The sequence below is a fragment of the Meles meles genome, chromosome 14, assembly GCF_922984935.1.
Source record: "Meles meles chromosome 14, mMelMel3.1 paternal haplotype, whole genome shotgun sequence".
Lineage (NCBI taxonomy): Eukaryota > Metazoa > Chordata > Mammalia > Carnivora > Mustelidae > Meles > Meles meles.
Window position 1 is genome coordinate 55,737,655 of NC_060079.1, and position 17,516 is coordinate 55,755,170.

General features: G+C 35.2%; 1 protein-coding gene across 1 annotated transcript in view; it reads left to right on the forward strand.

Annotated features, from left to right (window-relative positions):
- The window catches only part of SCEL (sciellin), a 323,090-nt gene extending 305,947 nt beyond the window's left edge, over positions 1 to 17,143 (forward strand). The window contains exons 25-31 of the mRNA XM_045978345.1: positions 1,644 to 1,706; positions 7,208 to 7,300; positions 8,006 to 8,077; positions 9,899 to 9,973; positions 12,490 to 12,598; positions 14,650 to 14,752; positions 16,213 to 17,143. Of these exons, the coding sequence (XP_045834301.1) occupies positions 1,644 to 1,706; positions 7,208 to 7,300; positions 8,006 to 8,077; positions 9,899 to 9,973; positions 12,490 to 12,598; positions 14,650 to 14,752; positions 16,213 to 16,229 (532 nt within the window). The 3' untranslated portion in view covers positions 16,230 to 17,143. The remainder of the gene's footprint in view (positions 1 to 1,643; positions 1,707 to 7,207; positions 7,301 to 8,005; positions 8,078 to 9,898; positions 9,974 to 12,489; positions 12,599 to 14,649; positions 14,753 to 16,212) is intronic.
- The last annotated feature ends 373 nt before the right edge of the window (positions 17,144 to 17,516 follow it).

Genomic DNA, 17,516 nt, shown 5'->3' on the forward strand with positions numbered 1-17,516 from the left:
TATTATTTTAAAATGATAAAAGGAGGACCACTTAATGCCAGGTTATTAAAATAATCAGTGGTCCCTGGGGCCAAGGAGGTAGCTCTAATAATTTGGGGCCAAGGACCATCAGGGTGTCAACAAAAGCCTTCTGTCTCCATTTCCAAATTTGAATAATGTGATCTGGGAGGTTTCCTTACATGGTTCTAGCAGTTATATTGAGGGAGTAAATTCTGAATTTTACATCATTCAGACTGCAGCATCAAAGGATTGCGACACTTCTGAGCTACTTCTGAAATCTTGTGCTTTTGACATGTATTAATTAGCATATTTTCCTGACTATAATTTGCATGAAAAAATAATCTAACTAATCTCTACATTTTCAAAATTATGCAGCTAGTATTTTTAATGTGAACTTTAAGTGGAGCTATGGAATGCTGTATAATTTGCAGATTGATCAATTATTGATGGTTTGGATGTTATGTAAAAAGAACATTTTATCATGTTACACTGTAAGAACTTTTTATAGTATTTTTCATCCTTATCAATATTAATTTCGGGAGTGAGAATCCGTACTCTGATCCCATGTATAATAATCTTATTTAAATCTACTATTCATAATCATGAGAAGGGAGATTTATGAAAACTAATGCTAATTAAAAAGCTGAAAAAATTAGAGCAGAGGTAAAAATGAAGAGGTTGTCCATCAAAATATCGGACTCAATGGTGCCTACGGCTGTGTCACCGAACTTCTAGTAATTATTTACTTAGGCTTATTCAGTTCACTCACGACTGGGGGCATTGTGCCATGACTCTTATTTACATTAGCTCATTCATTCTCACCACAACCTGATGAAATTAGGTATGATTAGTCTAGTTTACAAAAAGAAGATTAGGAAGGTTGATTAACAAGGAAATAGGGAAAGAGATGACTTCATTGTTTTGACTCCTAAAAGCCCCCTAATCAATCAGGTTCAGGACAAAGGCTTTTCCAAACTCATGGGGGAAAAAAAAATCAAGAACCACCAGTGTTGTAACCAAATATATGAATAACTAATGTATAAATAACATACTAGAGGATATTGTATATCATGAAAGTATATCAGATCATTACTGCAGCTCAAAATTCAAGAATCTAATTGTCCCATTTATCCTCCGCATTATAAATTGTTTACTAAAATTTGGGTTTCATGTTTCTGCAATCTACAAAGCTGGAATGAAGTCTCTAATTAAATATCCAAGAATTGATTTCAGATGGGCAGGTGGCTTGGCTTCAAATCTTGACTCTTTTACAAATTAGTTAATTGACCTTGGAAAATTCACTTAGCCTTCCTGAGCCCCAGATGCTGTCCTGCAGGATTTTGTGAGAGCTGAATGAAATCATCCATGTGAAAATACATAGTTAGTACTTTGTGATACAAAGTTAGTAATCATTAAATGTTAACTGAATGGGACTATAAACTGGTTGTCTATTTTCATACCAGATTTCTTAAAACTACTAAAACATTAGTTCTTTATTTCTCTACCACACATAATCAATGCTTTTATAAATGAGTTGTATAGATCAATTAACTCAATATCAGATTTCCAATGTCCCATATAATATACATGTTATATTTATATATATATAATACATGTTAATTATATATATTTTTCTCCTATAGAGACCAAGACCTGAAAAATGTAACTGAAGTAAATTCTAATGTGCCTAAAAATAAAAATGGAAGGTAAGAGTTATTATAATTTACTTTTTTGTTATCAATCCCATATGTCTATATAAATTATATAATCTTAAATCTTAGATTTGCTGAGGAGTTATGATATTTAGTTATAAATGCTACTGAAATATAAAAATTAATATACAGGGTACTTAATAGTTGATATGGAAAAAAGTTAACAAAATTCAAATTCTGTTGGAATTTCTGTCAAAGAGCCTTCTATTCAATTCCTTCATGTAAAAGGCATCATGGAAATTCAAAGCTCTGCACTTGGGCTGTGAAGATTTATTTTTACTTTTTGTTGCTTGGTAGTTTTTCAGTGGTGCAGAAAGCACTCTGGGACTCTCTTCCTTAGATACCTAGTGCTAAAAGAATGCACAAATTCATCACAGCTACAAGACAGGACCTAGTTTTGAAATTTCTTTATACCACAGAGTGTAATGACATTAAAACTGTTGTACATTTTTTAAAAGGGAAAGTATAGCTTATAGAAGTTATACTTCATTGTTGTTACAGACTGTTTAAGAAAGAATTAAAATTTTTTTCCATGTTTTATAATCCTCCCACACACATATAGGAGACCCAAAACCCATAGGTTCTTATTTTTTACCTTTTTAAGTTACAGTTGTCTTTTCTAGTAAAAATTTTTTATGCAAAGAAATGATATTGTCAATATTGTGTGTGGAGAGTGGAAAAGCAAAAAAGATCTGGGTCACTTTTTCCCCATAATGTCTACAAAAGACTGCATCTAATGGGTAGTTTCCTTCTGTCCCTTAATTCCCTACATCATCTTCTGCCTTCTCTTCTTGTGATCACACAAAAGCCTTGGATAAAATGAGGGAGGACCTGTTTATCTTAGAAAAACATCTCTTAGTTTGAGAATAGGATGGGCTTACAATTAACCAGTCTTCCAGATAATTTGAGTATTATATGGAAGTGATCAAGGTAAAAAAAAAATTACAAGTAAATGATCATGTATGCTTAAGGAATGTCTCATTTAATATGATTTGAAAGATGGTCCAATTTCAGTGTGCCTTTTTCACAAAATGGGTTTTATTGGAAGGATTAATGAAGAAATGAAATTGTATGGAACTTCAAGAGCAGGAATGGTAGCAGCATGCCCAGGTCTCATAGAGGCCTGAACTGGAAGGTTGTTCCTTCTTGCCCAGGGAACATTCCATCAGGAATCACTGAACACTAACCCTAGTTCCTTATCATTACTGTAACTCAGCTACTCCCTGAATTTTGGCTCATCCCAGTTTTTCCCCCACTCTTCCTTCTGCCTGTTGGCTTCCTTATTCTCTACTCTGTATCTGTTTGATAACCAAGATTCTTTGCTGGCCTCCCCCCCCCCCCCCCCTCAGTCTCTGCCTCCTCATACCTGGAGCTTACTTTAGCTTTCTGTGGTCTGTCTGGCCTCCTAAAGCAAGGCAGTATGGGTTTGGCCATCTGCATTAAAGATGGTTTGTAGATGGAAAACACCATGGTTGACAATAAGGTGCACACAGTCTCCTTTCCTTTCCTGCAATTTCATCTGTGTCTCCTGCCTTCCATAATCCAATGATGACAGAAACATTTGCAAACACACCCACTCTTTCCCCAGGGAGATGGGAATCAGCACAATCCGTGTCTACATCCAGATGCCTTAACACCACCATTACAAGACTTTGTTGATCCCTGAATTCTGTTTTCAGGTGGTGTTTATTCTCCTTCAGTTCTATTACTATCCTGTGTATATACAATTTCTCATGGTTCTGCTCTCTAAAAATGAAGTGGAAAATTTCACCCCCACCCTGGCCCTGACACAACCATCATAATAAAAATTTTCACCCAGAAAAGAGTGGAAAGAAGAAATCTCTAGGCCCAACTTTTATGCCCATGGAATGGATTCTGGCTGCAAAAAGGACTGTCAAAATGGGTGAATGGGTAAATCTCGAATAGAAAAAAATTTGAGAAAATTCACAGAGAGTAAGAGACTTGACTAAGTGCGGAAGGTTACTAAATCAGAGAGGTAGGATGAATCCAAGTGTTATGGCAGCAAATCCTCTCTTACAATTTTTATAATAGAGTACTTTTTAAGAAAATATTTAAAATTTGAAATTTTTACAAGCGCTTAAGACCTTGACATTTTGTAGAAGTAAACCCCAACACATATGATACAAAGTAGTGGGCTTTTAGTAAGAATTTTATTCTTTATGCAAAAGGGATTTATAAAGTTTGTAGGGGCATAGATGTTTATCCGTTGAAATTGCTTTATGGTATTTAACGTCAGGCTGCCAAGTTTAATCTAGTAAGACGATGGAAATCTAAATAAGAGTCTTGGGCCAATGTGCTAAACAGACTTGATTCACTTTAGGAATGCGTTCACTTTGTATAGCAACTGGATGTCCGAGTAAAATATGTTCCTAATCAGGATATGCATGCAGGTGTGCAACCATCACCACATCCATTTTAGAACATATTTGTTACCTCAAAAAGAAACCCCATATCGTTAGCAGTCACACATCATTTTCTCCCCACCCTTTCATCCTAGGTGACTGCTGGAGTCATACAGAATGTGGTCCTTTATGACTGGCTTCTTTCACTCTTTGTAATGTTTTCAAGATTCGTCTTGTCTTTTTATTCCCAAATGGTACTTATTCCATTGTATGGCTAAACAGCATTTTGTCCCTTCATCAATTGATGGGCATTTGAATTGTTTTTGACTTTGGGGTTGTATTGAACTATTGTGAACAATGCTGTATATACATAGCTTTTTTGGGGGGGTATCTTTTCATTTCTCTTGGGTATATATTTAGGAGTGGAATTGCTAGATTGTATAGTAAATCTATGTTTAACTATCTTAGGAACCGCCAGACTGCTTTTCAGATCAGCTGTAAAATTTTATACTCTTACTGGCAATGCATGAGGGTTCCAGATAGGTAAATTCTGAGGGTGAATTTCCACTGCAGGAAACATTTTTCTCAAGAGCAATTTCTTTAGGAATTCTGTAAGATCCTACGCAATGTTTTGAGTTTCTATTTTGTAGAGTTGTTATTTAATTGAGACAAAATTATGACCATTAATTGTAAGTTATAATTCAACAATTTGTTTCAATGAAGAATAGATTCTTAATCATAAAACTGTTTTTTAACAACAAACATTGTGAGTCATGAGTTCTCCTTTATGAGGATTATTCAAGGCATCTGAGACAAATACTTGATTTGTACCAGTTCCTAAACTTTAGTGCATGTCACAACCACCTGCTGACCCAGGGATCACACTTTGAGAACCAGTGCTCTTTTGGGTAAGATGTTGGGCTGCCCAACCTCTAAGGTGTTGGTTTTTAACCTTCACTTGCGTATGAGACTCACCAGAGAGACTTAATCCCAGTACCTAAGATGCAATTCAAGCTAATTAAACCAGAATATCTGGTGGTAAGACCCAGTAGAATTAATAAAAGCACTACAGGTGATTTCACTGGTTGCCAAAGTATTTTATAACTATTTCTATGGTTCTAAATAATAATACAAAAAAAAAAAGATCACCACTTATTGGCATCAAGATAGAATTTCCTGTGTAACATCTATCACCATCTCACGAAGAGCAAAGAAAGACTTGGCAACAATCACAGACCCTAGAACACTAGAGAGACATGATGATTTTGTGAAAGATATATCCTGGTTCTGATTCTGGAACTGAGAAAGGACATCAGTGGAAAAATGGATGAAATACAAATGAAGTCTACAGTTTAATTAACAGTATTGTACTGATGTTGATTCCTTAGTTTTGACAAATGTACCACGGTTATGTATGATATTAGTATTAGGAGAAGCTAGGTGAAGGGGTGACACGGCTTGGCCACATCGTCTTTGCACTTTTTCCATACATTCAAAGTTACTCGAGAATAAAAGATCTCTCTCTTTTTTTTATTAATCTGTCATCTTCCAAACCTACTGGCAGAGCAAAATCCATCAGAGTTTGTTGTTCCACATTTCAAATTTGTTTACTAGTGTTTGGGTTTTCTTCACAATTATAAAAATTAAATCTTCACGAAGGCATTGTTATTAATCTCATAAACAGAACTAGGAAATGCTACTCATATTATCACTCTGTCAGGGCTGCCATAACAAAAATACCACAAACCAAGTGGCTTAAACAACAGAAATTTATTTTCTCACAACTCTGGAGGCTAGAAGTCCAAGTGTCAGGTTTGGCTTCTCCTGAGGCCTTTCTCCTTGGCATGCAGATGGCCACATTCTCACAGCCTTGCATGGCCTCTCCTCTGTATTTGTACAAACATACGCAGATCTCTCCTGTCACTTCCTCTGCTTAAAAGGACACAAGTCCTATGGCCCCACCCATGACCTCACTTAACCTTTTTTACCTTCTTATAGGCTCTGTCAGCAAATCATATTGAGCGTTAGGGTTCCAACATATGAAATTTGGGGGGAGACAATTCCCATAGCAATACTGTTTGCAAATTACTTCCCTTTCTTATTTGCTGATTTTGCTAACTGGTGATACTTGATTTTATCCTGCGGAGGATGGTACAAACACATTTCAAACTTACTGACAACCTTCATTCTTTGAAGCAGTTTATCTGTTAAAATTGGGTTTTGTATTGTATATGATATGATTTGAATATTTCTAAACAACTGCGAGTTAGATTAATAATTCCTGGAATGACATATTCTAATAATCAGGTTAGAAAATCTTCTAATGTAAATTCTACTTTCTCATTACTTAGTATCATTTTAATGTAGTTATATGTTTTGTGAAACATCCATCCTAAAACTAGAAGATGATCTTCTGTATGCCAGAGATAATATGTGAACAAATGTTTTCCTCTTCTTTAAGAGCTATCTGGGAATGGAAGAAACAGCATGTTTAAAAATGATAAGGCTTGATTAAGATCAAAACTATTCTCTTGGTTTTCACATCTCTTCTATATCAGAGTTTACTAAATTGCAGGGAGAAAAGTGGCTAAAATTCTGAAGCTTTTCCTGCTTTAAAATTTTCCTCTGTTCCAGAGGAAAAAGAAAATATGCCTATACTTTGTTAAGCGTAGTGACATGTTTTAGTTAACAGAAATCTAGGTCAGGGTTCTGTAATCCTCAAAATATTGCTTTCCATTAAAAACAAGATGGAAACTGTAATTTCCAAAAGCAATCCCTGGATAATTTTCATCAAGTTGATAAGCTCAAGATATACAAGAGAAGATTTCTACAGTGGCACATTTGGTGTGACAATATTATTGGAACCAATTTCAGATGGTTTTTGCCCTTGGTGAAAAGGTATTCTGTCCTAGTGTTAGAAAATATGTCACATGCCTGAGGATTATTCTTAAATTTTATTCTGTCTAGTGGTTGCTGTGGAGAGTAATTCTATTCGTGTATCTGCACAGAAACCAGACAAATATAATGAGGTTCACTGTATGTAAAGAATGTTAATTGAACAAATTAAAAAAAAAAAACAAAAAACTTCTAAGTGGCCTTCAAAATGCCTAATATTTGTGTTTGCTTCCCCAGGCTAGATGGCCAAGTCAATGGATCCACGGCTGCTTTGAACGACCAGCTCTCTGGAACTCCTGCCCATTCTTATGAAGCCAGGAAGAATCTCAGGTACTGTAGCCAATTATAAAACAAATGACAGGACTACTCTCCTGTTTTTAAAAATCATCTTAATATATAACCTGACCTCTCCTTTGAAATGCATAAGTTTCTAATTTTATCAATGGCTGTATGTAAACCGCTTCTCACAGAGGCATTAAGTCAGAAACGTAGTCATTGGGAAGTTTTGATATCTGGATAAGAAAATGTAAATGTGATTTTTCCCTGAAATTTTTACTTTTTTTTTCTTTTTTTGAAGAGCCTCTTTGTGACAGTGGTGTTGAGATTCTCTAGGTAGATTGAAAGTTTTCATTAAATTGGATGTTATCATGTTAGTTCATTAAGGTCAACTTTTGGAGGTTTGTGGGGAAAGAGATGATTTGGAAATATGAATGAGACACTAGGGAAACAAACACCAAAATGTATGATACAGATACTCGGAATAATCTTCATGCTCTACAGCAGATATTCTGAGTGACCAATTTTCATAGCATTCTAGAAGTAGGCCAAGACAGTGGAAGCTAAGAATAAAATAGGAGATATGCAGACATTTTGCAGAAGTGGGTTAATACCCTTTTAACAATTACATTTCAAAAGTTATAATTTAAAAGGAATATATAAGCACTATTTGTTCGCACTGAATTGGATAACAGCCTAATTATTTTCATTATCCTTGTAACTAAACTTTAAACATTAAATAAATGGTTCATATTGCAGCTTCAATGCTGAAACCAGGCATGCAGGACCAAAGGATACCTTTGTGTATACAAGGACATATGTGGAGAACAGGTACTGGAAATTTATTTAAAATATTTTGCTCCGTTTATTTCAATTTTGAAATAATCTGTGTGTAAGAATAGATGCTATTCTTTTGGAGTAAGCTTTTTTTTTTTTTTTTTCAAATAGAAGACCATTTAAGAGTATATTAAGTTCTAGGCATATAATTCTTTATAATAGCCCAATGTTAAGTTTTTGGCAAATAATCATAAATAGTCATTGGTTGAACCAAATACTTGAATATAACAACTGTATACAAATTAGGATAACCATTTGTCAGTTCTCACATAATTGTATGTAACTATTTGTCTATAACAAGCTTTATAAAATCGTGCAATACAAAATTACTCCATTATATCTATGGTAATTTTAAGTCCCACTTTAATTAAATAACTCTAGTTCTATCTCCTCTTGTTTACTTCCAATCTGAAATAGGGGGTATTACTTTTAGTAGATATACTCTGGCTCAAATTTCAGAGAATTGATATCTCCAAAAATCTGCTGCTTAGGGTGATGAATGTTGAGGAAAACATCAAACAAGATCATTAATTCATAACGCATTCCATTTCAGGGAGTTCAAAAATAAGAATTAGCCTAACTCTGGGGTAATATACTGATGGGGACTACAAATATAATCTACGTGACATGTGTGTTAACCAGAGCCCATTTCAAAGAAGGGAGAGCATCTGTGGAGAGGGGTCCCTGAAAGGACTCAAGGAACTTCATTATAGTCAGAAAGTGGACAATTTTCCAAAAAAGGTTTTTCAAACCACACATAAGTTACCTTGTAAAATGTAGCTTCGAGTTTGATTTTTCTGTTGAATCTAATTCTCCCTAAATTGTACACTGATGTTGCAGTATAGTGTGGAGATCCTGGCATCAGATTTGGGATTGAATCTCTATCATTTACTAACCATGTAGTCTTGGCAAAAGATTCTTAATTTCTTCACATCTCAGTTTCCTCATCAGTAAAATGGGAGTAATAATATATGTATGTATCTTGCACAAATGTGTGCAAACTCTTACTTAGCATTGTGGGTTATGTATTCTGACAACAGTCTGCCTGTGGGCAGTTTGAAGGGAGAGAGAGTTCCTATTTACAAATCCCAAGGGAAGGTTGTGGAATTACCACTCACTCTATGAAGTAATAGGAATGTATTGCTTCCAGCGGTAATATACTCCCGGTAGCGTAAGTACTGGGAAGCAATTATGAGCAGCCAGCTGGTTAGTGCATTGCCAGATTCTGTTTGTCTCCTGGAAAGACTGACATTTACAAATTGGGGCAGTCTGAGAAATGGAACAAAGAGGACTTAAAATTACTTTTTTTTTTTTTTTTGCTTTCATTCTGGACCATTCTTTTTTGGGTGTTTTCAAGTAAAAACAACATATCTACCTAAGATTCTTTGCTTCCCTATCTGAATGGTGATGTTTGTAGGTGCTTACACTGGTTCACACTTTGTGTATTTCCTTATCTCTGTTAGATTACATGTGGCTTTCTTTTCGTAAATGAATAAGGGAGGGGCAAGTATAAATTCCATGAGAAGCAGTAACTTCTTATCCCATTCACCCTTGTCCCTGTGCTCTTGCTCTATTCTCTGTTTACTTCCGTAGGTATGTCAACTTATGTCATCTTGGAGGTGGCTTGTGTATTAGATCTTCTCTGTATTAAAAAAAAAGACATTAGTACATAATGTTGGTAACATCACAGAGAAGAATAATAAGGCTGCATGAGGAGGTGTGTGTGCTTTGTCACCTGGGTGTGACATATGGGTGTGTACAACAAGACTATGGAAATAGCCCAATTCTCACATGTCCATGTGTGTTCGTTTCTAGTAAATCACTGAAGGATGGGTATCAGGAGAATATCTCCGGAAAATACATACAAACTGTTTATTCGACTTCAGACAGGTGAGTTTGTCTGTATTTCCACACCTAAAAGTATGTATACACACATACTTACATGGACATATGTGCACTTAAATACACATATATGTGTGTATATACACTTTTAGAGATAATATATATTTTATGTATCTTACTGTATATGTATATGTGTATGTATGCATACATATACGTTCATAGATATTTTATATTCACATTTGATGCATTTTTATTATATATATACTATTGAAATATGTGATTCTTGTTGTCCGTTGTACTTAGAGAGGGCACTCCTGACAGTGACTGTTACATACGTGTGCGAATGGACAATGTACGACAACCTCTGCAGCCAGGAATTAATTCTTTGACTTCCTGGCTGTTGCTGCTCTTTGATTTTGATGTACTTGATTCCAGCAGAGCTTTGCACACCTTCCAGCTTCTTCACAGACCAGCCCCTAGGCTGTTGCTGATTCCCAGGAATCCCTGTTAATGCCACATTTCTAGTGTCTAGGCTTCATTGCATCACTTGACTATGCCCTCAACCCTCCCTCCTTCTGGTTTTCAAAAGCCAGCTCACTTACCCACCGCTGCGTGGGTATGCTGTTATGGCCCACTCTGGGCCTACTCTCAGTTCTCAAGGCAGGGGTTACAGTGCATATCAAGTTAGTTCTGGGAAAGAGATGCCAGGCTTTTGCTGTTTAATGTTCAGCGGGGCACATAGGTGATGCTCATGAGAATATGGCCTGCAGATTTCCAGTGGACAAAATGAAAATAATTAGCATTGCAGCCCAACCACTGGAAACCAGCTATAGTGCAAATGTACAACATATAGTGCAAATGTAAACATGATACTTCTTTATAGCAGAGGCTGGACATATGACTTACGAGGGTAAGGGCTTATCTTATTTTTATGCACAGCCTCAGCCTGTAATGCAGTGTTTGGCACCTAGCAGGTACTCAGTAAATGTTTTCAGAAAAACAACAACAACAACGCTAATGCTCTATTTGCTACAAAAAACACAGATAGGCCAGCCATCAAAATTATATCCTTTTTGTCTCTGTTATAAGATCTTGTAGTACAAGTGATCTTTCTAGCGTCTTGCCTTTAAGTCACACTGCCTTGAGGAATAAAGTCATCCCTGCAGGCATTAGAACTACAAATACTGTCTAGATAACTAAAAACAAACAAATTTAAAAAAACGAGGTTTGGGTTTTTGTTTTTTTTTTCATAATGCTCTGAAAAAGGTCTTTGACTAACAGTATGATCTTAATAAGGACAATACCAACATCAGGGCTTTCCTTTGGTTCATATTATTATTAACTTAAGGAAGGAAAACATTCTTCACAAAAGCATTGCTCTTAATGTGAAGAATTAGAGTTCTGTTACTCAAGTGGTCCTTGAAATTTTTCTTAATCCTCAGAGCAAAAGTCAATTCTCTGTAAGAACAGCCAAGCAACTTTTTTTTGTTGATTATTGTGTGAAATTAGCTGAATCCCCAGAGTTCTTATCTAAGCATTTCAATCCCATTTAAAGTGGCTTCCCCCTTTACAGGATAAAGACTAATTCCTTTGCACAATTATTTAAGGGCCTTTAGAACTTGCTCATTCTGAATATTGACTGATGTTTAATGACTCCAGATACCCTCTTGGGTATATCCTGTTCACTCTGTTGAATTCCTCTCTCCTGCCCCTCTACACCTCGCTGAACTCACATTGAAGGCCCCACTGTGTTCAAGCTTTAACTCATGTGACACTTTTTCCAGCAAGACCTCCCTGACTCCACCCTGGGGAATAGTTGCTTCGTGGGCCACGGTCTCCTAATTCTCTCCCTGCTGTGATCATCGAATCATACACTTGGCTGCCCTCATGAAAAGAAGGAGACCGTCTCACTCTTCTTTATATTCCCAGCTCCTCCCTCAGTGCCTCTGGAATGGAAGTAGAATAGAGAGTGCCAGTTTTCTACTCTTCAAGAGCTTGCAGTCTTACAGGGGAAATCTGAGTCTTAAAAGACACCAAGAGATTATAGGCAATTGTAGGGGAGCATTTTGGGGACTCTAGACCCTGGAGTCTGGGGTAACACGGACCCATCATTTGTGAATTTACCAAAATATTTTTGAGTGGATTTGTATTTTTGTCCTATTGAATGTTTTGAGAGCTAAAATTTTATATTAATCTACCATATAATTTTTTCTATGATACATGCAAGTTAATAATTCAAAACCTCTTCTAGCTTCAAGGGGTACTCATGACCTAGTTCAATTAGTAAACTGTGAACATCTTTGCCCTGCCCAGATGCACCCTTGATTGCTAATGAATTAATAATTTGAGACTTTCCTTCATGTTAATTCTTTGATATCATTTTGAGGTAACTAGAAGAATCAATTCTATCAATAGAATAAGTAAGTCCCAAACTTTCCTTGATTTTCACACAATTTCCTAAAGTATCAACAAAATTAACATATCATTTCTACATGACTTTATGGGGGATATATCCATCTCTTGCATGATGACAAATTTATTTGTAATTCCTTACATCCCTATAGGTCTGTCATTGAAAGAGATATGTGTACTTATTGCCGGAAACCTTTGGGCACAGAAACAAAAATGATTTTAGATGAATTACAAATTTGCTGCCATTCCACTTGCTTCAAGGTAAGGACATGTTTATTGTAGTTAACGAAATATAAAACTGCATAATGATGACTGGAACAAAAATAATTATTTAATGAAATACATGAGATGAAGTTAAGGCTTTCAGAAACACTCTCTCCACATTAATAATGCACTACTTAAATATTTCTCTGAGTTCTGCAGCCTGAACCTCAAAGGTTTATAATTACTATCTTGGCTTTAGGCTTAGAGTTGATTACTGACACATTTATTACTCTTACCCTAGAGATTTAAATCTGTAAAAATATAAACACTTGTTCTCTTTATAAAAGCTTTTTGCAACATTTTAATGAATCATGCATTGCATTAAAAAGTCACGAAATCCAAAAAGAAAAAGAAAGTGTTGAGAAGAAACCTAGCAACTTTTTACCTGAGGCATGCGGTTAGGACTGATAGGCTTAATAGTTGAAACTCAGTCTGCTTTTGAGAACATGGTTAGTTATAACTAATTGTGGCTTAGTGTAATAAAAATAAAGCTTATGTAGAAGAATGCTTCAGTTTGTGCTCATATGCCATTTCTTTTGCTTCTCACAATAATACTGGGTAGGTCAACATGACAGTTGTTGGTATAACTGGATGAGCACTGGATTGGGAGTCTGAAGGCCTGAGTACAAGTTCTCGCTTCCGCAAGCTGTGGCTCTCATTTTGGACCAGTCCCTATTTAGCTTGGCTTCAGATTCCTTTTCTGTTAAATGAGGTAGCTGACTAAACCAGTGGTTCTCAACTTGGTTGTACATTATAATCACCTGGGGGCAGTTAGGAGAAAAATAGACTGCTTAGGACCAGCCCCAGTTTAATAAAAAGCTCTCAAAGATTCCTGGGCATTGGTATTTTTAAAAGCTCCTTGGATAGATCCCAGTGCAACCAATTTAAGAATCATTTGCCTAACTCCAAGTGTCCTTTCTGTGCTGACATTTTGTGGTTGATATAAATGACCTAACATGGTCAAGCACCTGTAATACTTTGACAACTGATGGCTTCTCCTTCAATTTGCTTTTAGACAGTGACACATAGCAATAAGATTTATGATGCCTCATTTTGAGAAGAAAAGTCAAATTTTAGGCCACAATTTATAGAATTCCATATAAAATAAAATGTGAAATTTGCACAATTAATTATGGGAAAATGAAATTTCCTTTTAGTTATGAAGATTTACTCAATAAAACAAAAGTTAGTCCGCAGCTCTTTATTGAAAGTTATTATGCAGAAAACTTTTTAAAATAAAATAATTCTCCCATTTATTTCTTTTAGTAAAAAACAATAATTTCCATTTGTTATATTTTGGATGATTTATTTCCATTTTTGGTTTAATTATAAAATACTACTGAGAATAAAAATGTCACCACACTCCTCAGAAAAGAGGTATTACTCTTATAGCCATGATAATAGAGAACCACCTGGACTTGTTTAAGCATGTTGAATTGATCAGTGACAATTTGCTGCAGTGAACTCACCTCTGAAAGCCATCCAATCAGTAACAGCCTCATGCCTGAAAGTCAGCCATTCAGCAGTGAACTTGTTTCCAAAGAACACAGGTCAACACTTTTCTGCCTCCATAACCAACACAATGCAAAACAAACTGTTCCCTAAAGCCTATTTAAGATCACAGGTCTGTTTTGTCCAGTGAGACTCTAAGTAGACAGCATAACTCGTCCCTTAGTAAGCAAGCAAATAAGCTTTGTGCTTTTGTTTGAGATATTGAGTGGTGATCTTGTTGTTGGAATTAACCCATTTTTGAAAAATTATATCTACTCTGCTGTGAGTTAAATTGAAGTTCCGGTGCTAATATGCCCTGAAATGTACATTTTTGGAATAGTGAGATGTTGTGACAGTTTGTTTGAAAGGTTCAATGTTTGGATCCTGGACAAGTACATTCTCACAATCCCTGTGGGTTCTCTTTCATCTGAGCGTTACTGTGTAGGGCGGTACTGAATGAAGTGAAAGGGCTTTTCTATCCTGTTGCACTAAGAATCTAGACGTCATGCATAATACATGTTAACTTCATATATATATATATATATTTTTTTTTTTAGTGTGAAATATGCCAACAGCCTTTGGAAAACCTACAAGCAGGTGACAGTATTTGGATTTATAGACGGACAATACACTGTGAACCTTGCTACTCTAAAGTTATGGGTAAGTGTCAAGCACTTTAAGAAATGATCACTTTTACAAATAATAATGAGCACTTGATGTTGTTGAAATGAAGATTTTCATTTCAATAAATGTAAAGTAAATAAAGTAAAAAATATTTAAATAAAGTAAAAAATATTTTATTAATTATATTTAGTTAAGAATTCAGCTGAAGGTAGTTATACTATCATAGTGTTTTAATGTATAAAATCAGTCAACATGTATTATTGTCACCTGTTATCAGACCAGGCATAATACAACTAAATAATGAAGCCACTTAATTCGGGAAGTTTTTTTTATTTTTTCCAAACAAAAATAAAGATCTTCTTTGTTCAAATAATTGCTTGACTTGAAGTCCATTTCTGTGAATGACCTATTATTTTTGCACTGAAATATAATTTTGTACCTAATTTGGTTATTACACAAATCCTTTAATGTTATTTTTAAATGCAAGGTTTAGAGCTAGTTCTATATAATTTTATATTAATATAGCATCTAAGTATTTTTTAATGCGCTCTTAATTGACAAATGATATGAGAAGAAAACACTAAGGACTTGCATTTTTAACTCATTTTCTTTAAACAGTGTGAAAACTTTAAAAGTTGATCTTAAAGTTATGCACAATGTGCACTAAGATAGTAAAATAAAATCCTATGAAACTTGAGTAATTTTTAATAACCAGTGTTGGCATTTTATTTTTTAATTCAATGATACATAGAATAACCAAGGTGATATTGAATACCAGGTCAACAGCCCTACATGAGGGCAAGTTCCCTGACGTCTTACTGGTGTGGTGAATAAAAGAGGAGCATGTGGAATTCTTCCATGGGATCCAAAATATAGAATTTAATGACAAATGTGTGACATTAATGAGGTATTGGGAGACTGCATCTGGAAAGTGTTCTGAGAAATACTCAGAAACCCACGTTCCATCAGGCTGCAGTATCAATTATAAGAACAAACCTAATTATATTCACACTTTGCTTTCTATTTTCTGCTTTCGCCAGCCAGTTCCCATATTCTGTTTTCTTCCTAATTTAGCAGACTTATTATGATCCAGTATTGTATCAAAGGCCTTGGTGTGCATGGTGACAATCTGAAACTTTCAGTCTTCTAGAAATCCATGACAGGGATTGGGAGATATGATTACCAGAATACTCAGAAGTCTTTGTGTCTTCCTCCCTGTCTAGGTGCACTCCACAGGCATTGCCTTTTTTATAGTACGTATCAGTTGTCAAGACACAACTCTCAAGACATCTCATAAGTACAAGTACCAGGCATTGGTAACTTTGTGTTTATGGTGTCTGACCAAAAGCCATAGTAATGAATGCAGTAGAAAGAAAACATTAAATGCTTAATCCACCACTACCCCGTCAATGATAGTTATTTAAATTTTTTAAATTATAGGCTTATGTTTGTACTGAAGTTGTATTTCTAACTGTTATTTTCTTTCAAATTTTCAGCAAAGTGGATTCAATAATTCTGGCACATGGAAATCAAGAGAAAAGCGTACATTAAGAAGTTACACTTTTATTTTAAGAATATGTCATCTAGAAAAGCATTTACACTGAAGATTGACTCTTGTATCTAACAATTCTGCTATTGCACAAATAATCTAATTGCCCTCAATAAGGTCATATACAAAAAGGAAACCATCTGGTGTCTGGCTAGATTTAGCCATGAAAAATTCAAGAGGTTCCAGCTACCAATGTCCAAGGAATGATCATTTTGAGGGCAGTGAGCTGTGTCAACCCTAACTAGGTCCATGTCTGTCCCATATATGTGTGGACATTGTGGTTGCCGTTATAGAAAAGTTTCCTTTTTCTCATCTTTGTTTCTCTAAGGATTTGGATTTACAGACATTATTGACATCCTGATAAACTGTCAAAAAAGCAAGATATGTTTCTTTTACACTCAAAAGAAATGTTGATAGAAATTTTTTATGAAGTTTGGCAGAAAGATGTTTCATATAAATTTGTATGAATCTCAGAGAATCACTTGACCTCCAGACAAAATGATTTCTAAGGTCCCTTTCTGCTCCCCAAATTATCTGATTCTAAAGCAAGTGTTGTTTTCTTCTCAAAACTACATTTGAATATGTGTTTGTTAAGCATATTGAACTAAATAGTACATTCTAAACAATTTGATGTTATCCTTTAATTTGCCACAGATACAATTTTTGTAGAATGTTTTAAAAATAGACATGGATTTATGGGTAATAGGAAAAATCACATGATGTGGATAGTTTACATATTATAAATTGTTCAATTTTCTTTGCATGTATTTCAAAAACCAGGTATATGAATAATCTCCGAGAAATAATGGTTGTGGATTACAAAGACATGTTCTTCTGCTTGTTGCATATCTATTCATACTACATAGCACTTTACAGTTACAGACAGCATATAAATAAAAATAAAATGAACTACCAGTTACACAGAATCTTTTTGTGGAATGTCTATATTCACGGACATTGATGTCATCAGTTACAGAGATCACAATTTATTATATTCTGTGCCATACTGGTTAACTTAATTCTTTAACTACTTGAACTATAGTTTTTATTTTATTATAATTATTTTTTTTTGAGAGAGAGAGAGAAGTGCAGTGAGGGAGGGGCAGAGGAAGAGAGAAAATCCCAAGTAGACTCCATGACCTGTGCAGATCCTGACACAGAGCTCCATCTCAAGACCCTGAGATAATGATCTGAGCTGAAATCAAGAGTGGGGTTGCTTAACTGACTGAGACACCCAGGCACCCTATAACA